Consider the following 23,021-nt stretch of genomic DNA (forward strand, 5'->3'; position numbering starts at 1 on the left):
TCATCCCAAGCTTGTCCAAGCAGCAGGAACAACCACGATGGAGACGCCTTTCACACTATAAATGCCGTGCCTTTATTGTGCTCTTGTTTCCTGGATGAATACGTTGCTTTCCTTTAACAAGTGCTCACTTGGGAGAAGGGAAAGGAAAAATAAGCAGCAGAAAGGAAGGAGGATGACTCACGGCAAGGCCACATCTCCACCAACACAGAGAGCCACGGCAACAGCGCCAAGGACGAGGGCTGGGATCAAAAGGACAGAAGCAGATCAAACGCACGCCTTCCTCGGGGAGGAGAGAGTGTGGTGGGAGCTGCCAGGGGGAGGAAGGTGGGACAGGGTTGTGCCCTCCTGGTCACCCACAAAACTATGGAATGGTTTTGTTTGGAAGGGACCTCAAAGCCCACCCAGTCCCACCCCCTGCCATGGGCAGGGACACCTCCCACTGGATCAGGTTACTAAAAACCCCATCCAGCCTGGCCTGGAACCCCTCCAGGGATGGGGCAGCCACCACTGCTCTGGGCAACCTGGGCCAGGGCCTCCCCACACTCACAGGAAAACATTTCTCCCCAAGTTCTCATCTCAATCTCCCAAGTTCTCATCTCAATCTCCCCTCTTTCAGCTGAAAACTTTTCCCCCTTGTCCTATCCCTGTACCCCCTGATCAAGAGCCTCTCCTCACCTTTCCTGGAGCCCCTTTCAGTACTGGAGGCTGCTCTAAGGTCTCCAAGCTGGAGTTGTTCCCCCACTGGGCAAACCCCATGGTTTGCCTGCCTGGGTTGCAAGGAGCCATTCTGCTTTTCCAAGGCTCACTCACCACTTCCATACTTTGAACAGGACTCTCCAGTTGGTTGAACCCATTCAGACACACAGAGGGCTGCTCCGCACCGGGGCATGGTTGGTGATGGGGACGGGAAGGACTGGTAGGAGGACTGGTAGGAACCAGGGGAGCATCTCACACAAAATGAAAAAATGCCCTTTTCCAGGACATAGATGGTTATGAGGATTAGAAGGACCAGCAGGAACAACAGATGCACCCCATATGAGATGAAAATACACCCTTTTCAGGACAGGGCTGTGGATAGGAACGACCGGTAGAACCACGGGAGCACCCCACAGGAGATGAAAAAAATGCCTTTTTCCCCGGCAAATGAAAGCGCCGAGCCTGGAGCTCAGCGCACTGGAGGGGGCCAGTGCCCTTTCTGCCGGTGTCTCTCAAAGTCTATCAAAAAGTCCCATTTACATCAAAATGCACTTCCAGACATGCTTCAATTTTACTTTTCCCCTTTCATCTCTTCCCACCCTCCCGCCCCACCTCACAGCCCCATTGTACTCGCAGCATCTCGCGCGGCACAGAGGGCCGAGCAGGCTGCCAAGGAACAGGACAGAAAGAGAAAAGCTTTAAACCAAGGGAGAAGCCGGAATCGCTCCTGGTCCGGATCCAGCGGGGGCTGGGACCCCCTCTCCTCCCACCCGCTGCTTGGCGGCTGCCCCTGGGGGGACGGTGCTGGCTGTGTCCCCACCATGGGGACAGGACGGGAGTTCTGGTCAGGCTCCGGTAACCACAGATGGTTTTAATGAGCTCTAACAAAAGCCTGGAGCAAGCGCTGCGGAATTAGGATTCCTGCACTAAGCACCCTCCTCTCGGCACCAGCCCAGTGGCTCCCAGCAAGGCAGCTACTGGTGGCACTGGGACAGCCTGACAAAGTGCTTCGGGCATAGCACGACTGCACATCCCAGCTGGAGATGAAGAATTGAAGACCCCTTGTCTCCAGATCAGCCCTAGAAAATGCCAAGGGAGCCAGAATGTTTCCCCCATGCCAGGATCTCCTCTGCCAAAGCCACGTCCCACCTGCACCTCGGACAATTAGGATTTAATTGCTTCTCCCAGCCTCGGCAGCACCACATCCTCACTAACAAACTCTGCGGAGACCTCTGGAAGCAGAGCCATTTCCCCAGATGACCAATTGCTGTCCAAGCCCAGGAATGAACCCTGCTCCACGTTCCAACACGTGCAAATGAGGTTCTATTCCAGTCTCACCGGCTAAAGCCCAGCACAACCCTGATGCCTTTCACCAAGCTCTGTCCACCTCCCCGGACATGGAGCTTTTCCAGCCCTCCCTTCCTATTGTCAGCATCTATTTTTAACCCCAAGCGTTATTGCTCCCTGCGTGACTTCAGACGCTCTCCGGAGATGGGGCGGAATTGCTGAGCTGGTACCAGCCAAAGTGACTCAACCCTCACCTTCAGCAGCGCTACGGAAAGCACAGGAGAAGTAAATTGTCCTCCATTCACATTTTCCTTTCTCCTTCCCACGCAGCTTTGTCTGGGGCTAAAAGGAATCCTAGATTCATAGAACACTTAGGGTTGGAAGGGATCTCAAAGCCCATCCAGTTCCAACCCCACTGCCATGGGCAGGGACAATTACATGGAAGTAAAGCCCGTGTCTATTATCAGGGAACACGTCGGTAAGACATTTTGCTCCCTTTTCTGCTCCAACACCTTTTCCATTAGCTGGATTTACCCTCATTGCAGATACCTTGGGACAAATCCCGCATCAACACCCATCGCTGGTGTAAAGCAAGGTCAGAAGCGTAAAAAAGAATCAAGGCTCCAATGTACCCGGCCCAGGGAACCAGCCCAATAAATATGCAGAGAGAGGCTCACACCCCGGTGCGGGAGGGAGGAGGCGTTTTCCTGGCGGGGCCCCGGCCAGGCCGAGCATGCCGGATGACAACGCTTCATTACTCCCTTTCAGCTGGTCCTCCCGGCGCTGCAGAGCAGTAATTAACGAGAAGGTCAGCAGCGAAGCCCTGCAAGAATCTCTCCCTTCAGGGGAGTCTATCGAAACACCCCACCATTTGCCTTCGTCTCATTCCCAACGTCCATAAATCCAGCGTCCATAAACCCAATGCCTCATTGCACGAGCAACGCGTGCGCTGCCTCAGCCAGATGTTTACATTATTTGGCGTTAAGAGCCAATAAATAATCATTAATAGCATCACTAGCAACGATGCTCTCTGCAAGAAAGCCTGGATGCCAAACCCCGCGGTGTTCATGGCACAAGCATCCCGAGGTGGCACAAGCTGCGGGATGCCGGGCGCAGCGGAGGCAGCCTCCTCCAGCAGGGACTCGGGAGAGCCGCCTGCCACGCACAACGCAGCCCGCGCTGCCAGTTCCGGATTGCGTCCCCAGTCCCGCAGCACTCAGCCTTTCTCATACAGCCCCAACTCAGCGGATGATGGCACCAGAAGAGTCCCAGCCAACAAACCAGCTTGCTCCCATGTCCACCCAGGATGATCCCAGACACAAGAAGAGTTCTTTCCAGCAGAGAAAGTGGTTCCAGGAGAGCTGGGGAGGTGCTCTTGATCAGGGAGTGCAGGGACAGGACAAGGAGAATGGTTTTCAGCTGAAAGAGGGGAGATTGAAACAAGGTCTTGAGAAGAAGTGTTTTCCTGTGAGAAAGGGGAGGCCCAGGTTGCCCAGAGCAGTGGTGGCTGCCCCATCCCTGGAGGGGTTCAAGGCCAGGTTGGATGGGGCTCGGAGCCCCTCATCCAGTGGGAGGTGTCCCTGCCCATGGCAGGGGGTTGGAACTCGATGAGCTTTGAGGTCCTTTCCAATGCAAACCATCCCATGATTCTATAAATAAAAGATGCAGTGGAATCAAGAGCCATCGAAGCTGAGCTGTTCAAAACTGCTTGGGCCAGCCCTCATTTTGGGGCCCATTCCCAAGTTTTGCTGGCAGGGCGCTGGAACACACACGGCCCCAGCACGAGGGGAGGCAGCATCTGGAAGCAATTATCTTGACCACTCTTGTATGTCACCCATCCTTGTGTAAGGAAACCATTAATACTATCAACAGATTTCTTTATCTTTAATACACAAGGAAAAGGATTCTCACCCCTCCCTAACAAGAAGCAAGCAGTGGAGGCTTTCCCAAGAGAGGGCACAGGGCGGGCAAGGTCCCTCGTGCCAGGGACATGGGGTGAGCTGGGTGCACCAGGAACTGGCACCTATAGATGCTGTAAGGAGGAAGCACTCTAGGGTAAGAAACACAATGTCTCGCCTCTGTCTGCACACTGGTACAAAGCCACGCATGTAAATGATTTACTTGCAAGTTCCATGTCCCACAAGGTTCCAACTGCTTTACAGGCACAGAGAACTGCTGGGGACTCTGCAGGATGGTCCACGCTATCTCCACCCTTAGCCCGTGCTGCCTCCATCCTCAATTCGTGCATCTCCAACCTCAAACCGCACCACTTCCATCCTCAGCTCACGCATCTCCATGTTCAAAGAGGAAAAAGAAGGAGGAAAGGGCCTTGCCTGGGAGAGAAGCCTGGAAGACCTCTCACCCCAGGCTGGGGACAACAGCAGGAGTCCCTGCGCTCTCTCTGCCACCGTCCCCATCCCACAAAGCTCAACCTACACCCTAAAAGGAGTAAAACTCATCCAAGATGTGATGCTAGGCAGGCTCTGGTGGTCTCCTGGCTGAGAACCACAACCAGCAAACCCCCAGTCTGAAGAGGGCACCCGTACCCCCATTCCCGAGCCTACAGGCTCCACACGCAGCCAAGGAAGGTGCTTCTGGAAGGCTTTCGTGCCTCTCCTGGATGTTATGAAACCAGCCAAGGAGCATGAAACTGCCTGCCGTGGGTGGGAGCACCCAGGGCTATGTCGAGAGCACCGTAGGATTCCTGCGTGGCATGGGAAAGCACGCTGTGCTCCCCGCCCCACGCACGCCCTTCCCAAGCGCCCAGGAGAGCACAAACAACAGCGCAGCCCCACATGAAGGGAGTAATTAGGGAAGCAGCGCCCATCGCTAACCAAGTCAGGGCAGAGATCAAAAGCATTGTCAAGCTTGGGATGGGGAAGCACTCCTGGGAAGGGACGCGCATGAGAGCCCCTCACCACGGGATGGTCACCGGAGGCAGTTCCAGGGAGGGCACTGTCCTTTCCCAGCCCTTTTGGGAACAACTTTAATTTTGGAAAGGAAAACAAGGGCAAAAGCCCAAGGTGCTGGCTTGGTGTACACAGGGAACACGAGGAAGCCAGGGATGGGCTCTTGATGAGGGAGTTGACAGAGAGGATGAAGAGAACGGTTTTCAGCTGAAAGAGGGAAGACTGAGATGAGATCTTAGGAAAAAACATTTGCCTGTGAGAGTGGGGAGGCCCTGGCCCAGGTTGCCCAGAGCGGTGGTGGCTGCCCCATCCCTGGAGGGGTTCCAGGTGAGGTTGGATGGGGCTCGGAGCCCCTGATGCAGTGGGAGGTGCCCCTGCCCACGGCAGGGAGTTGGTACTGGATGGCCTTTGAAGTCCCTTCCAACTGAACCCATTCCACGATCCTGGGTACTCTCCGGCACAGTCCCCTGGAGCGGCTCTGCCCCTCTCCCTACCTGCCCCTGGTGGCCCCATGGCCATCACTCCCTGCATCCACTGCTCATGTGGAGGGAACACCAAGCCAAGCCAGTGCTGTCATCACTCGCATCTCACGAGCAGGCTGTCCTCCATCCCTTGTCCCCAACAAGTCTTCACATAGCTCAAAAAAGTGAAAAAAAAAAAAGAAAATGGGAAAAACTTCTGCTGCAGTAACACCAACAGCAACAAAGCCACAGCGGCACAAGATGGAGTAGTGGGAGAGGGCTGGGGGAGGCACAGCCACAGAACAGAACCCGCTCTCCTCTCCCTCCTCCGATCCCAGCCCAGCACCGCTGTCTTGCCGGACTGTTGTTGCCCCAAAAGGTTGTTGCTCAAAAAATCTGAGGAATTGGCTCCAGCCGAGGCACCAGTGATGGGGTGCATGGGAGGGAGAGCACCGGCTGAGGGGGATGTGCAGGCAGGGGCGTGCAGCCTGACCGCATCCTCACAGGCTTCACACGGAAGAGAAATAATACAACTGTAAAACTAAACACAGCTGAAGGGGAAATTCCAGCCACCTCCAGCCCTTCGCACCACAGAGCACCTTCCTGGAACCCCAACCCAGCCAGGGCCCCTGCTCCCCTCCGACAGTGGGGACCATGGGGCGCCACAGCTCTGCCCAGAGAGAGGGAAGGGGGGTCTGCACACCCAACGGCACCGGGACAGCCCTTCCCACCTCTTGGGGAAGCATCTCCTTCTCCTGCTGCGAAGGAAGCTGGGAACAATGGGATGCAGCAGTGCCAGCTCTGGAGGGGATGTTCACGTGGAGGGGATGCTCATGGACCACCCGCCCGGCTGCTCAGAGACACAGGATGCACTGGGGGGACAGTGGGGTGCAGGAGGGTCAGCCAAGACCCCAGACCTTGCATGGGGCAAGGGGCAGCACCCAGTCGTGCCCATAAGGGAAGAGGATGCTGCAGCTCAGCAGCTCTGGTGGGGGCTGCCTGGAGCCCCCAGAGCTCAGCAACTACAGCTGGGGCTGCCTGGAGCCCCCAGAGCTCGCCCCCACAGGAGAGGGGCTGTGGGCTGATGCATTGGCCAGACCTTCCCCTAAAAAATAAGATTCTTTTCTATTTAATTTCTTCTTCTAAAATAATTGAGCGACTGGCCGAGCCCCAGCTCCGTGCTGGGAGTGGATCCCAGGTTCACTCTTGCGTGAAGCGTTCATCACAGACATCAGAGGAGCGCAGGGCAAGGCAGAGCCGGGGGAGCGGGGCGGTGCCCACAGCCAGGTGGAAATTTCCCATCGCACCCAGAGGGAGGAAGCCCAAAATACTAATCCCAGGCGTCCCCCACAGCACATCCCTGCTCCAGGCAGGGCCCAAATCAGCCAGGGCGAGCATCCCTGCTCCCACACCCTTGGGAGCGCAGGGGACAGCCAGGATGAGGGAGAGAAGGGGGTCCGCAGCCCCCAGCCCACGCCCGGGGTGCCTCCTCTTCTCCTGCCTTTAATCCCCAGCCTCAGAGCAGAGCCCTTGTAGGGGAAAGTGTAACGCAATACCTGGAAAATTTCTCCCACCCGCTCTCCGCTGCCGGCTGCCAAATTTAAAACATATTTGCTGCTCGGCCTTGAAGAAACGTAACCTGCTGCTTAATTCCAACACGTTTATTCTTTGGGGGCAACGAAAAAATCCACGCTGCCGCTCGTGGCTCCTCTCCTTACACTCTCCTGGGGGGGGAGCTGCCAAGACACTGCCTGGGCGCCGTTCCACTCACCACTACACGAACACCCAACAGCACAGAAGGGCAGGATCCCAGCTCTGCCCATCCTGCAGCACTGGTATGGGCAGGGGAAGAAGTTTATGCGTGGTGAGTAGGTGCCCGTGAGCCTCCAAGCATCAGCTGGGGCTGCTGCTGGCTGAAAAGCCCTTGGGATGACAACGTGATGCTCCAGAGCTGGGGAATAGGCAGAGATCACCCTCCAGCCACAGGGAGAGGATCCCACCATCCTCCTGTCACCTTGGGGAGCTCTTGGAGGTGTCCCCACGCAGCCCCCATCCCTTGCCCCAACACCGGGCTCCTCGACAGGAGGAATTTTCCAGCAGGGCTGGGCTGGCGAGGGGAGGCTGGGCCGGTGGAAAGGGGCCGGGGGCTGGGGAAGAGGGCACGATGTGTTTAGCAGACTGAGCGATCCGACAGGGCCCATTAAAGGAAACAATTTGTAACACAATAATTATTATGTCGTTTCTCTGGACTCTTTCCTAAGCTTCTCTTTAAACAGTTAGAGCCCTGACGTGCTTGTAGAAAGCTGAGATGATCCGGAGGGTGGAGGATGCTGAGTGCCCGCATGTGCCGAGATGAGGCAGGGATGGACACACGCTGCATGCACCAGGCACGCTCCCAGAGCAGGATGGGGGCTCATCCCTGTTTGGAATGGCAGGGGGATCACTGGGAACACACAGGGCAAGGGGAGCAGGGGGAGGTGCTGGTGGACATCATCAAGCAAGGGGTTCTCTCCCCACAGGCTGCTGTGTTCGCTCAAGATCATGGCAGGGGCCACATCCTGGCAGTGCGGCCGGGACCCACAGCTCTTCCAGCTCAGCTTTTATGCTCTAAAGTTCTCGGCCTCACATCTGAAGAAAGCGGCGGTGGCAAACAACAGAGCAAGAGCGCGCGAGAGCAAGCAACACAAATCCCCAGGATAATGAGCCCGGAGGAGGGAGACGGTGGGCTCTGTCTGAGGAGGGAGCCGTGCTTTTATTGGAGAGGCCTAAAAGGGCTATAAATCCTCAGATTCAAAGGCGAACTCGAGCTCTTTCAAGTCGGAGGAAGGCCTGGGATGTGTCAGCCGGGAGGACTAACCACGCCGCGTCCCCTGCTGAAGTGGCCTCTTCAGCAAAGCCGCGCTGCAGCCCGGGATATTACACCCAGATCCTTTCCATATGCTGCCCGCCCGGCGGCAGGCAGAGAACGCCGCCAGCCCTGCCAGCACAGGGGGAGCCCGCCCAGACACCCTGACGGGGCAAAACCCGGCTGCCCCTCATCTTTGGAGAGGAAGCACCCATTCCCACTTTCCAATGCACATCAACAATTTGCATCCCCAAATCCTGGTGGGAGCTGGGGGCCACAGCTCTTCCACTTGCATCGGGCTGCGATCCTACCACAAGCCCAGGTAAGCAATGGTGGAGTCCAGCACTGCATCCCAGAGCATCTCCACATCATCCCGTGCTGCTGCCAGACCCAAGCCCACCCCCGGTCCCTGCAAGCTGCCCCACGCACCAGACTGTGCTCAGAATACAACAGAATCAGGGAATCGTTTGGGTCATCCAGCCCCCCCGCCCCGTCATGGGCAGGGACACCTCCCACTGGATCACACTGCTCCAAGCCCCATCCAGCCTGGCCTTGAACACCTCCAGGGAAAGGAAACCCCTAACTACACTAAAATCGGCCACAACCAGGAGAAAGCACTGAGTCCCGGCCTCACCACTAATGGATGCGCAACCACAGATGCTTCCCAGCCCTAATGAGAAGGAAAGCACGCAAACAATTGCAGATCAATATTAACGGTGTAAGGGTATTTATAGCTGATAAGCCGTGAAAACGCACTTTGCTTTTCCTGAAGCACCTCCTCACATGCCAAAAAAACAGGTGGGACGGATGGTCTGCAAGGCTGGGCTCCTGCTGCACGCTGGGGAGCCGTGCAGGGAAAGAGACTGGCGGGAACTGGGACACTTGTGTCACACCCTAGAACTGGAATGGTTTGGGTTGGAAGGGACCTCAAAGTCCATCCAGTCCCACCCCTGCCATGGGCAGGGACACCTCCCACTGGATCAGAGGCTCCAAGTTCCATCCAGCCTGGCCCTGAACCCCTCCAGGGATGGGGCAGCCACCACTGCTCTGGGCACCCTGGGCCAGGGCCTCCCCACCCTCACAGCAAAACATTTCTTCATACGATCTCATCTCTATCCCCCTCTTTCAGCTGAAAATCGCTCTCCCTCATCCCATCCCTGCATTCTCTGATCAAGAGCCCCTCCCCAGCTTTCCTGGAGCCCCTTCAGTACTGGAAGCTGTTCTAAGGTCTCCCTGAAGCCTTCTCCAGGCTGAAGGAGCAGGAACAGAGAGCTCATGCGGTGTTCCCTGGTCATCCTGTCCCCAGCAAGAGCCAAACTGGGCTAACACAAAGGCTTTCACCACAGCCCAACCCTGCTGACAGACACGTGGATGTACACACAGTCGCAGCATCACCGGAGGACGGAGCTCTTGGAAAACAGAAGGAAGCGCATGGTCACAAAGGAGCCCCCGACTCTGGTTCTCCACACAGCCCCCCATGGCAGCCCCACCGGCAGAGCCCAGTCCCACGGCCTCGGAACGGGGAGCAGCCCACCTGGGAAGAGCCAGCTGCTGGGTAGGAAAAGGTTATTCCCGAGCAGCCGAGCCAGGGTTATAAATAGCTGGCATTTTTGAAGCGCAGCTGCTCGGCCGGGGCAGCACTGCCACGCCGGCACCTGAGCTGGGTCGGATCCCACCCGGAGGCGCCGGCAGGGAGAGCTCACAGAGAAGCCAGCACTCACCGAAACACCGGGAGAAACCCCCCCCCCGCCCCGATCCTGCCAGCCCTTCCAATGAACGAGGGTCCTGAACCCTCCCTCCCCTCCAGCATCACCCACAGCCCCTATGGGCTTCGGCTTTGCTCCCAGAGGGAAAAATCCCACTCCCAAAAGCACTGGGACCGTGTGTACCCCATTCCATGCACAATCCCAGCCTAGCCATGCAGCACGTTTTGTCCCAGCTTGTCAGGTGCTTCTGGGACCGAGGCTGGTGGAGCTGGAGGCACCGGGATCTCCAGGCTCTCCAGTACAGCCATGAGCAGAGCACTGGTGTTCCAACACATGAGGGGCAAGAAAAATTTCTCCAGAGAATGCCAGCTGGGCAACAAGGGTCGCCCAGACTCCTCACAAGGTGGCCAAATCCCATCAAACCTCCTGCTCCATGGAGAAGGTTTCTCCGCCACATGACCCGCCCCAGAGCCAGGGATGGACCCAGGGGAACAGTGGCAGAAAGGGGGGCAAAAGGCAGAGAAAAGCGGAGCAAAAAGGGGGGCAGAAAGGACCCCATCTCTGTCGAGGCGAGCAAAACAAAAGCCCCGTGCACAGCACAGCCACCACATTCCTGCCCAGATGTGACGCTGCGATAGCGCGGGGCCGGGTCCTCCTCCTGCTCTCCCGATACAAGCAATCATTAATTAGACACAGCGTGGATTTCAGCTTTGTTTCTCCCCACCCTGCCTCAGCTGCCAGACTCCAAGTAGCATGTGCTACTGATCGGTACAAGATGTTTTCCCACTGGAGCCCGCGCTCCGCAGGCAGGCGGCCTTCCCAGCAGCGCTGCCAATGACGGCTAGTGCCCTGCCAGCGCGGCCGGGACCGGAGAACTATGGCGAAGCCAGGAATCCTACCTGGAAAAAAGGAGCCAATCCTAATGCTGAGCCCCCAGCTTCCAGGGAACAACCCAAACGCTTCCCAGCATACGTTGTCCAAGTGGTTGGCTGTGCATGCCAGCTCTTGCCCATCCCATGATCCGTACAACCACGTGCAGAGGTTGGGGAAGACCCTTCCCCACCCACAGAAGGCCATAAGGACATTCCAGCCTGCCCTGTTTGAGACAGGGATTCAAGGAGCAGCTTCAATCCCAAAGCGCGGTGGGGAGCAGCCCCCCACCAGCCCCAGCCCAAACACCCCAGCCCATCCCTGCCACCTCCCTGTTCCGGGAGCCGCGGCCGGTTTGCTCCGCTAAAAGCTACGGCTCCTTTTACAATCAATCAGCCACCCCATCACGGCTCTTTTTTTCTTTTAAAGGAAGCAGTTAAATCCATTTTATAGAATCCAGTGGTATTTACCCAGCTACTGCAATGGCCGCAGCCCTGCCTTCGCTATTTTGTTTAATTCAAGTTAACGAAGCCAGTCCTGAACGCCACACAGGGAGCCCGGGGCGCTCCGCTCCCTCCAGGATGAGCACCCTCGCCGCTCCAAGGGAGAGCGTGAGCCCTCCGTGCTGGGAGGGCACCCAACACCCCAAAAAAGGCTCCATGGATCGGCACAGCCCCACGGCACCCGGCAAAGGGACCCCCCCCGCCACACCCGGCACACTTGGAAAGGCTCCTCCATTCCAGAAACTCCAACTGGGATGCAGATCAGCCTGGCTTGTTAATCCAAACACCTCTGGGAGATGAAGCAAAGCTTCGGACAGGCAGAGCTATCGGATCATCCACCCATCCATACCCCGAATCCCCAGTGAGCCCCCACCTCCCAGCCCTGCATGCTTCCTGGGAGCAGGGAGTTTCCAGAGGCTCCGTGAGCCAAGCACAGCTTTTAATTAAAAATAAGCGTTGTTTTCCCTATTTCCCAACTCCTTCTCCTGCAAAGCGCCTCACGCGCCCACTGGCACAGTAATTAAATTACATCTGCTCCGACAAGTGCGAGCCCACCGATGCGGAGCTCCGGGCCAGCCGCTCCCCTCGGATCCAGCCTTCCCGTAAGCACTTTGTCCCTCATAAAAGGCATTAAGAAAGGCAAAGATACGCCAGGCTCCAAACTCAGCACCTACAGAATTCCACAGGACACCACAACGTCACTGAAGCTGGAATAAAAACACCATCAAGGATTAAACTCATGCCTGCTTCTTTTTTTTTTTTCCGCCCTTATTTTTTGTTAATAAATGCATTTATTTTGCTTTTGTAGAGTCATTGGGTTGCTCCGCAGAGCAAGGCAGCGAGCAGAGCCGAGTAAAACTTTCTACAAGTGAAAGAGAGGAGCAGAGCCGAAAGGACGCGTCCTGCGGATGATGTGTCCCATTTCCCCCACCTCCTTATTAAAATACTTTCAGGAGAGGCGAATTCCAGCCTGAAATGAATTTTCCAAACCATATTTTATTAGGAACGCTTCCTTTTAACGGCCGACACAGGAGCCCACCAGGGTCAATATTTCTCCTAAATGACCGCCAAGGGAGTTTGGGAAGGATTGAGACAGAATTCCTCCTGCAATTCCCGGCTGCCCAACAACAGCACGCTCCCGCCAGCCCCTGGCTGGGCACCGACGGGCCCATTAAATCCCAGAAGCATCCTCTGGCCCCACCACAAAACCCCCTTCGGACACAATGGAATCCAATTGAAACCATACTGGCTCCCCAAGATCCCTTCCAAGGGGCTCCACACATGGCCCAGGGAAAGCTCACTTGGAGGGGATGGAATTTAGCCTGAGCGCGTCCCAAGCGTGGGTTTGGGACAATTCCCACCTTTTATCCAGGAAAACACATTTCTAGGCCTATTTTTTCCCCTTTAAAGACACAGAATTATTCACAGTGGGAAGATGGTGACGCTGTCCCCAGGCACACACCCAGGAGCCGAAGAGAAACGTTCCCCCAGCCCAGCGACTTCGGCTACTCCTAACCTGACCAGGACATTGGTCCTGCCCTCGGATGCTCTACCGGCATCCCTCCAAGAGCTGCCATGGGATCAGGACACCGCGGCACGGTTCCCAGCCCACGCTCCGTAAGCACAGCCGCGAGCTGATCAGGGGCACAATGGGCATGATAATATTGTCCCTATTTAGTGGCAGCGCCCAGTCCCACACTTTCCCTTCGATCCACTGGAAAATTCCACTTCATGGTGTTGTTTTTTAACGGTTTTAGCTCTTTTTACTCCAAAAACAAGAGTCACAGCTCAGCGGAGGCTGGCACAGGCATCGTCCAGGGAATGCCAAGGAAGGGGCTTGAAAGCCCTGTGTAGGGGCAGGGGGTCCAACGCCCCTCTCCAGGAGCTGATCCAGCCTAACAATGAGCACGGCTTCCCAGAACCGGACTTTGCAGACCAGGAGCAGCCACAAACAGCTCTGTCTGACACCACGGAACTGACACCACGGAACCTGGAGAACTTCAAGGCAGGAGCACTAGGGATAAGAGAAAGCGAGGGACCCCGAAGTTGAGAGTCAGGATCAGGTGAACAGGACACAAACAGAACCAAATCCAGGCACTCTCAGCCTCCACCACAGCAAAATCCAACCCCGGCTCCTGCCCCACTGCTGGGATCTCTCCCCAGCACCCGTCCCGTCCCAGCAGAGCAAACATTCCAGACACTTCCCACCTTCTCCCATTCCTGTGAGGACGTAGGGTTGGCGAAGCACCGGTTCTTTTTCCCCCATCCATACATCCTGAAGGCGGACAACCACTGAGCTCCACGTTTAGGGAGAACCAAGAGACCCCTCCAACCACCCCTGCATATTGGGATGATGGTGGGAACCCCTCCGGTGTGCTCCCACCAGCTCCCGGCAAGCCCCCCGCGTCGCCACCGCCTCCCCCAGCATCCCAGGCCTTGGCAACACCATCAAACCCAAGGCAGCCAACGTGTGCCACGGCACCATGGTGTCCCCCAGCTCCACACCAAATCTGCTTCCACCCCAACCGCCCTGTTCCAACCAAAAAGGCATTTTCTAGCACAAATTCGCCTTCCCCACAGCCCCACCAACCCAACGGAGCAGTTCCCGAGGGGAAAGGCTCTTTCTGCTCCTGGCAGACGCAGCTTCACAAGGAAGGAAAAGGAAAACACCAGGCAGGAGGATCCACTTTGTGAGTCCTCATCTCCGGCGCTGGAGAGCACGGGGGCAAACTTGCTCTTTCTCCTCCACAGCCCCCCCTCAAAAATAAATAAATGTTTGACTGGAATACAAGCACCCAAGGGGGAAGGTTGTCCAAATGGTTTTCATTCTCTCCAACCCTCACAAACACTCTTCCCCCCCTTTTTTTGAGAAATCTGATAGGGAAAATAAAGAAAATCAAGCTAAAAGCAGGATATTTTTGGTTTTAACACAAGAAAGGGCGCAAATAAGCAAACGTTTCACGATCTCCAAGGCAGAGCCCAATGAGAGGGGCACCAGAACCAGCCCCGCAGCACCAGCAGTGCCCGCAGCCAAGCGCCTTCCACTCCTCCTCCTCCTCGCCCTTCATCCCGGCTGGAGAAGCCGTTCCTCATTGTTCCCGCACCCCAGCCGGGGCACCCAGACACACAGCACATACGCAGACAGATGGAATTCCGTACAGCTCGGCTTTGTTCGGCCCGGACCGAGGGGTCCCGCCAGCCGTCCTCTCTTCCCACTGCGGGTCGCTTTGAGACAAGAAAACCCAAGGGGAAAAAAAGCGAAAAATGGCAATAAATCCAAGTGCAGCGGCGCCAAGGCGAGGGACGGCGGCGCCCGCCCAGCCTCCTCCAATCCCGGGGGAAAAAAAAAAACAAAATTAGAGGTGAAAAATTAAAAAAAAAAAAATTCTTCAAAAATTCAAAAGACAAAACACATTTTTAAAAATCGAAAAAATAATTAAAGATAAGAAAAGCTCCTCAAAGAGAAATCGCCTTAAAAAAAGTGAAGAAAAAGATTAAAAGTGCATTTTCCGCCCGAAAGGTCGCAGCCGGGGCCGCGCTGCAGCCGGGGCTCGGGGCTCGCTCCTCGCCGCGCCCGGCAAGGGGCTCTTTTCCCTCAAAGATCCTGATGTTTCAGTCAATTCCTCTTCTCTAAATCCCCCGGGTTAAGGCTTTTACCCCGGTTGCAAGGTTTTTCTCCCCGGTTTTACCGTCTCTCCTCCGGTTTCGGGGGTCTTCTGTCAGCTCTTCGAGGTTCCTCAGTTTTAGCATTTTCTCCCTGGTTTTAGAGGTCCCCCTCCCGGTTTTAAGCTTCGCCCCCCGATTATAACGTTTTTCCGCCAGTTCTAGTTTTTTTCTCCCCAGTTACAGGTTCCCCCCCCCCGTTTCAGGGCTTCCTCGCCCGGTTTTAGGGGGTTTCTCCCGGTTATAGCGTTTTTCCCCTTGGCGGGGGCTCTCCCACGGTTTTAGGGGGTTTCTCCCCCTGCTATAGCATTATCCCCCGTTTAGAGGCTTTCTCCCCGGTTATAGCAGTTTTTCCGCCAGTTTTAGGTGGTTTTCTCCGCGCTTACAGCCTTTGCTCCCCAGTTACAGCCTTCTCTCTCCGGTTTCAGAGGTTTTTCTCCGCGGCTACAGCCTTTTCTCTCCGGTTTTAGTTTTTTTTCTCCCCAGTTACAGAGGATTTACCCCGTTTTAGGGGGGTTTCTCCCCCATTTTAGGTGTGTCCCCCCCCAGTTACATTTTCTCCCCGGCTTTAGGTTTTTTTCTTCTCCCCGGTCACAGCGTTTCTCCCCGGTTTTAGGGGCTTTCTCCCCGGTCACAGCGTTTCCCCCCGATTTTAGGGTTATTCTCCCCGGTCACAGCGTTTCCCCCCGATTTTAGGTTTTTTCTCCCCGGTCACAGCGTTTCCCCCCGATTTTAGGGGTTTTCTCTCCGGTCACAGCGGTTTCTGCCCGTTTTCGGGCTTTTTCTCCCCGGTTTTAGGGCTTTGCTCCCCGTTTCATAGGTTCCCCCCGTGGCTTCAGGCGTTTCCCCCCCGCTGCCGAGCCCTTCTCCCCCGTTTTCCCCGTCCCCGGGGGGTTCGGCCCCCCCCACCGGCCCCCCCCCCCCGCTCCCCGCCGCACGTACTTGGGGTTCGCGGAGCTCCACGAGACCGGCTCCAGGCTCTTGGCGAGCGGCGCGGCCAGGCGGCAGAGGGCGAGGAGGACGCCCAGCAGCCACCGCCCGCCGCGGGGCCGCGCCATGGTCCCTGGGCGGCGGGACGGGCCGGGCGTCAGGCGCCCATCGCCGCTCGCGATCGCGTGTCCCGCCCCGCCGCCGCCGCCGCCCGCACAGCGCCGCCGCCCGCCCCGCCGCCGCTCTACCCCCGCGCAGGCAGCGCCGCGGGCAGCCCCGCGCGTCCCGGCCAATGGCGGAGCGGGCAGAGGGGGCCTCGCCCGCGTGGACACGCCCACCGGCGCCGCTTAAAGGGCGCGTGCGGGGCGGGGTGGGGGGGGGGCAGCGCCCCTTCATTCATTCATTCATTGGGGACGGCACCCCACGCGGGGAGTGGGGACTGCACAAGTGGGATGGGGATGGGGATGGGGATGGGGATGGGGATGGGGATGAGGATGGAGAGGGAGATGGGTACAGAAATGGGGACGGGGATAGGGACCGCAGATGAGGATGAGGATGGGGATGGGAACAGCAGATGGGGATGGGGTTGGGGACTGCACAAGTGGAATGGAAATAGGGGCGAGAATGGGGATGGGGATGGGGATGGAGAGGGAGATGGGTACAGAAATGGGGATGGGGACCGGGACGTGGAGGAGGATGGAGATGGGAATTAGGCATGGACATGGCGCTGGGGACAAGGATGTGGGCAGGGATGGGGACTGCAGCGGAGGATAGGGATGGACACGCGGGACGGGGACGGGGACGGGGACGGGGATGGGGATGGGGGCAACGACGGGGACGGAGCTGCGGGAGAGGCTGCGATGCCGCCCGGGCCCCGCTCCGCTCCGCTCAGCCGCGGTGCAACAGCGCCCCCTGGCGGCCGCGGGCGGGGGCGTCCCTCGAGGGTTTTACTATTTTTTGTAATTTTTAAAATTTTTTATACTTTTTTGAGCCTTTTTGAGTTTACGTCAAGTTTTTCAAGTCTATTTTAATTATTTGGAGCTTGCATCAAGTTTTTTTAGTTTGACTGTTTGAGCTTGTTTAATTTTTTTGGCAGATTTTTTGAGGGGATTTGAATTTTTTTACATTATTTGAAGTTTTTCGCAGTGCATTTCAAGTTTTTTAAATTTTTTTTAAGCCTCTTTGACTTTTTTAAGTTTATAAGAGTTTCTTTTAAAACTATAGAATTTTTTTCAGTTTTTTTTTTGTTTTAGAAGTTTTGGTTTATTTGATTTTTTTGACAGTTTGGGGAGTTTATATCCATTTTGGTGGAGTTTATTTCAAGCTTATTTGAAAGGTTTTTTCAGTTTCTGAATACCACTTGAAGTTTCTTGGAGTTTATTTGAGTTTATTTGAGGATGGTTGAAGGTTTTTTTGTGGCTATTTAAAGAGTTTCTGAGTTTATCTGAAGTTTTTTGAACATTTTTGGAGAGTGTTTTTTGCTTTTTTTTTGAGATTTTTTTAAAGTTTTTTTGTTTGTTTGTTTTTTTAACTCCGAGGGGTTTGGGGTGGGGGAGACCAAACTCTGGAATCAGTTCTTTAAAGTTCTTTAAAGCCTCTGCAGTCAGTTTGCTTCCTATTACAAAAATAATTAAGTGCCCTCTGGGCTCAGCTCAATGCCTGTCAATGAAAAAAAAAAAGAAACTCCAGAGTCAATTCACTTTTTTATTAGGAAAATTAAAAAGAAAACCCTGAGTCAGTTTGTTTTATATCACAAAAATCAAACCACAAATGGCTCCACGCGGTGGGTTGGGCTGAGGGTTGGACTGGATGATCGGAGAGGGCTTTTCCAGCCTTAATGACTCCATGAGCTCTGGAATCTTGTGTTAAGGAAATTTAAACCCAAATGGCTCTGGAGTCACCCCACTTTCTGTTACAAAACTAAACAAAGCCCCTCCGGATTCCATTCAATTTCCAGTATGAAAATTAAGAAACCAACCCACTCCGGAGTGAGTTTGCTTTGTGTTAAGAGTGTTTTAAAGCTCTTGGGTGGGTTCATTCTCTCTTGCAGCTGCGCCACCGAGTCCCTGAGCCGAGAGAAAGGAAAATCCTTGGGGAAAAGGGGGAAAAATTCCTGGGGGTGAGTGTCTCCCTGAGCTTGTCCCATCAGCTCTGCCGGTGGCATCACGAGCGGTGCCGCCTCTCCCAGCGCAGGCTCCGGGGAGGATCCAGGACCCTTCAGGACAAGGAGGATGTCCCCACACATCCCCTGGACCCAAACTGCCCCAACGGGCAGAGGGAGGACCAGGCGGGATCACTTCAGATTCCCTTTGGCATTGGGACCCCTCCTGTCCAGCCGGGGGAGACCAGTTTGGCGCTGACGGGTGCGGTTGCACCCAGAGGAACGGCTGTGTGAGCCGGGCGGCATCGCTGGCTGCAGCCAAACCTCGCCTGGCACCGTGTCCCAATGGATTCAGCCGGCACGGCCACAGGGAGCGAGTGTGAACGGAGAGTGAGGATGGAGAGAGTGCGGAGAGCGAGTGTGAATGGAGAGTGAGGATGGAGAGAGCACAGAATGAGTGTGAATGGAGAGTGAGTGTGAATGGAGAGTGAGGATGGAGAGAGCACAGAATGAGTGTGAACGGAGAGCGAGTGTGAATGGAGAGTGAGGATGGAGAGAGTGCGGAGAGTGAGTGTGAACGGAGGGTGAGGATGGAGAGAGCGCAGAGAGTGAGTGTGAATGGAGAGTGAGTGTGCACAGAGTGAGGATGGAGACAGTGCAGAGAGTGAGTGTGAGTGGAAAGTGAGTGTGCACAGAGTGAGGATGGAGAGAGTGAGAGTGCAGAGAGTGAGATGGAGGGAGCACAGAAGGAAGGCCACCACCCCTGCGGTGCTGCGCCAGGCGAGCTCCTGCCCCGTGCCGCCGCGGGCGCAGCGTGGTGCCGCGCTGGATGCGGAGGAGGCGATGCAGCTTTGCCCCCGCTCTGGCGGCGCGGGCGGCTCTGGCTGCTTTGATGCCCTGAGCAGGGGCGCTGCCCGGTGGATCGAGTGACTGCGAGTGTCCTGAGCACCAGGAGACTCGGGTCTTGGTCGGGGCTCCTGTGGGAATACCGTGCCGGGCTCCTCCTGGGAGGGGTGCAGGGCTCCAGCAGCCTTTGCCTACCAGCAGTGGGGGACAGCAGGAGAAGAAAGGGCGTCACTTAATTCCTTCACTCTTCGTGGTTTTGGGGCCAGGAGCTGCCTCATGCTGTGCATGTGCTCACACCCGTGCTTCCCCCACTCGTTCATCACATCATCCCCTCCCCACACCATCAGCAACCGCATCCCCCACTCTCTTGGCTTCCAGCTGCCCCCTCAAACCTGGTTTAAACGGAGTGCAATTTTTAAGGATAAAACCCCAGGTTTCTCTCCTGCTTCTTTGATATTCCTGAAATGCTTCACTCTAAAGGGACAAGGTGAGAAAGAAGTTGTTGTACACCCTTTGCTAAGACCCAGCATCCCCCCCAGTCCGCTCGGTTCTCCAGCACCTCACCATCACCCCCTTCTCCAGGGCTTGCAGCCTCTCCCCATGCCCAATCGCACCCTCATCAAGTGATGAAATGCATCCCAAAATGTATTCCGTGGCCTCTTCATATTTAAATTACCTAAGAAAACCCTTACAGAGGAAAAGTCATGGGATAAAACAGAGCAAAAGAGAATTTAGACTGAACATCAGGAGGAAAAAAAAGTGCTTAGTGCTGAGATCTCTTTGGCTGTGGGATGGGTCCCCTCGGGAAGCGTTCGAGTTATTTAAAGCTCACCTAAATAAGAACCGGTAGGGAATAAACTTCACTCATCCCAAAGGTGTGGGCACTGTGGGACCTGGTGGATTTTTCCCTTTAACTGTTTTCTGGGATGAAACGGATGCGATCTCACCGGGCTGCCCTCGGTGCCTCCCAAATGGATTTTCAGAGAGGCGCAGCCCTCCGCCCTGAGCCTTTGCGGTGAGACCGAGGCCAAAAATCCATGATTAATCCAACCCTCTTTAAGAAAATAAAACCCACGGGGATTTTTGAAACGCCGGGACATCGGATGCGGGCAGATGCCTGACAAGCCCTGCACCTATTAAATAGCGAACAGCCAGGCACAACGGGTGCCAGAAAGGCAGCGTTGTGCTGCGAAATCAGAGGATCAAGTTCAGAAATGAAGGTGATGTCAAGGATTTGCTTTCACCGTGATTTATACCCTCATTCTTTCGCTCCGGCTCCTGGAAACTTGCACCTTCTGCAGATGTGCTGCCTGATTAAAATGATGCAAGCTATTCTCTAGCTGTGTAATGAGAGGTAAATTAAAAAGCCCATGTTCTAACTGAAAAATCTACTCCAGCTGCCTGTGGCCCTGACATCGCCTCCAGCGCTTCCACCTGCCCAGGGAGGAGCCGGAACCATCGGAACCACCGGAGCAAGGACGGAGCAGGGGAATGCAGAGGGCTCCAGAAGGCACATTTTATGGGGCTGAGAACTCTGCTGCATAATGGGTCGGGGAAGGAAGTATTAAAATCTTTAACCAGTTTTCAGAGACGCGGTAATTAAGGTGTTGTAAGCTACAATGGGCTGGAAAAAAACCAAAGGCAAGGAATAAGATTTTTATCACTTCAAAACTGGCCACTCATGGATTTGAGGGTTAAAAAAAAAATAGAGAAGGGGAAAAATCACTGTGAGGAAAAGAAAATGTAAAAGGTGACTGAAGCAGGGTCCTGCCAGGGGCTGCGAGGAAGGAGAGTGGTGGAGAGAAGGAGCTCTGGGTGCAGCCGCGGGCACTGGGAAGTCAGAGAATCTGATTCAGGAAAGCACTTAGCATTGTCCGGAGTCCAGGCATTCACCGCCTTAATCAGGAGCTTTAATGGAACTTGAGCGCAGGCTTAATGCCTAAGCATCTTCCGTGGGGTCGCTCTCTTTCATCAGGACCTCTGGGGAGGAAAGAATATTGGCTTAAATTAATGAGGCCTCAGAAATGGGTGAGAGAGACTGAACTCGCCACTTCGCCTTCTGCGAGGAACGAGGTTTGGTCCTGCGCATCCCTCGCGCTCCGCACCAGGGCACGGCGATCCGTTTCCCCATCTCACCGCATCGGGAGCAAATTCAGTTCTTCGGCTGCACCCTCAACAAGGGGCAAAGCAGAGGAGCGGAGCTCCCCGAGGCCGAGTCACCAAAATCCAAACTGCACATGGAAAAAGCCCCCGCCGGAATGGATCTCCTGGCTTTGCTGAAGTGGAATGGGAATGGATGAGAAATGGTAGGGAGCTATTTTTAGCTCTTTGGACAGCATTGTAGAAAACATGATGAAAATTACTTAAAACTAAATGACCTAAACTGCACCGTAAAACATCCCAACAGCAGAGTGGTGGGAATACGGATGTGTATACGAGGCAGCAACCGACCCGCTTGTGCAGGAGGTGGAGTTGGGAATATCTAACGGGGGCTGCAGAGGTCATTCGTTAACATCTTCCTTAATGACCTGGCAGAAGGCGTAAACAGCACAGTAATGACCTGGCAGAGAAGATAAGCAGCTTGTGGATTAAATTCCTGCGGATACCCCGATGCGCGGGGCTGTTCCTGCTTCCACAGCCGGAGGAACATGAAAGGGGCCTGAACGGCCAGGAATACGCACAGGAAACTTAAGGGGTTTGTTAGCGGGGAGAAAAAGAATTCTAATCGGATCTATCTCAGGCGAGTGATTAAAAACTTGTCAGAGAGGGAGAGCAGCAGCTCAGCAAAAGCTGCGGGGATGGCAGCAGAGGCAGGACGGGTTTAATATGCAGCTATGCCAGCGCTCGGCTCATCTACCTCTCCCAGGGAAAACATAAAGTGCATTTTCAGGTCACTGATCCACTGAAAGAAGGAAAAGCCCCAAAAAGGAGCAGAAGCTGTAGGAATGGTATGTAAGCCGAGCTTTTAAACACACGGATCTGTTTTCTTTGGAGCAGTAGCGGCTCGGGGAAGTCACAACAGCATGCAAATATCCCACAACGTTTTAACACCAAAGGAAAAAATGATTGAGGGCGGCAGAAGAACAGAAGGTGACCTCAGGGTGTATCCTACCTGAGGGGAAACTGCTGGGAGCCTGGAGGCTGTGCTTCACACCACACCAGCGCCGCGCTGGGGCACGAGGCTGCTGGCGGAGGAGCCCCGGGCATCGCACCTCGGCTGCTCCCAGGGCTGCTCTGCTGTTTGCCGCAGCCTCTGCTGCATGGCCAGGGCACCAGATAAAGGTGTTGCTGCCCCCAGGGTCAGATCTGTCATCTCCAGGTTCAGATCTTCTATCCCCAGTGCCAGACCTGCTGTCCCCAGGGTCAGACCTGCATCCCCAGGGTCAGACCTGCTGTCCCCAGGGTCTGATCTGCCATTTCTAGGTTCAGATCTGTTGTCCCCAGTGCCAGACCTTCTGTGTCCAGGGTAAAATCAGTCAAATCTGGTGTCCCCAGGGCCAGATCTGCCCTCCCTGTGGTCAGACCCTGTGTGTCAGTGTGAGAGTGGGTTTCTGCGGCTGCCTGGGAGAGGCTGGGGACGGCTGCGCGTGGCCACGTAGCCACCACGCTGCTGCAGGAGTGACCGGGAAGGAGATGCGCTGGAAGGGCTGAGCTCTTCTGCCAGTTCCCAACTCGTGGGCACCCCCCGGGGCAGGGTCCCCACAGAAATCCCAGCACGTCGGTACCCACACAAGTGCCCTGAACAAGACGTGATCTCACGTGAATGAGCTAAGAGCTGGCTGGGTCCTGCCAGGATTTACATGGGAGGCTCCAGAGAGTCTGTGTGTACTCACAACCCTCCTGCCGAGAGCCACAGCTCTCCCCGAGGGGAGGAGGAGTGGGGCTCCCTTTCCTGCTTCCCCACCCTGCCCTGCCAGCTCTGGCTCGCTGGCAGCCGTCCTGCGCCGGGCGGCCCACGCTGCCTCCCCGGGCAGTGCGCAGCCCAGCCAGCACCGTCTCCTCTGCTCCGGGCCAGCAGGGTCCTGCACCCCACACTGCTGCACCCCAGTGTACCTGCTCCCCTACATCCCTGCATCTCTGTACCCCTGCATTTCATCATCCCTGTGACTCTGCACCCTTGTATCCCCATATTCCTGCACCCATGCATCCTTGCATTCCTGTACTCCTGCATCACTATATCCCTGCAACTCCACACCCTGGTAAC

The 23,021-nt window shown here is 55.6% G+C and overlaps 2 protein-coding genes across 2 annotated transcripts in view; one reads left to right on the top strand and one right to left on the bottom strand.

Moving 5' to 3' along the window:
* Positions 1 to 16,112, bottom strand: part of EFNB1 (ephrin B1) — a 53,739-nt gene extending 37,627 nt beyond the window's left edge. Inside the window, exon 1 of the mRNA XM_054076029.1 lies at positions 15,883 to 16,112. Coding sequence (XP_053932004.1) covers positions 15,883 to 15,998 — 116 coding nt within the window. The 5' untranslated portion in view covers positions 15,999 to 16,112. The remainder of the gene's footprint in view (positions 1 to 15,882) is intronic.
* Positions 1 to 23,021, top strand: part of ARR3 (arrestin 3) — a 349,343-nt gene that overhangs the window by 100,272 nt on the left and 226,050 nt on the right. The gene's annotated exons all lie outside the window — the stretch shown is intronic.

This window comes from Cuculus canorus, chromosome 10 (assembly GCF_017976375.1).
Source record: "Cuculus canorus isolate bCucCan1 chromosome 10, bCucCan1.pri, whole genome shotgun sequence".
Classification (NCBI taxonomy): domain Eukaryota; kingdom Metazoa; phylum Chordata; class Aves; order Cuculiformes; family Cuculidae; genus Cuculus; species Cuculus canorus.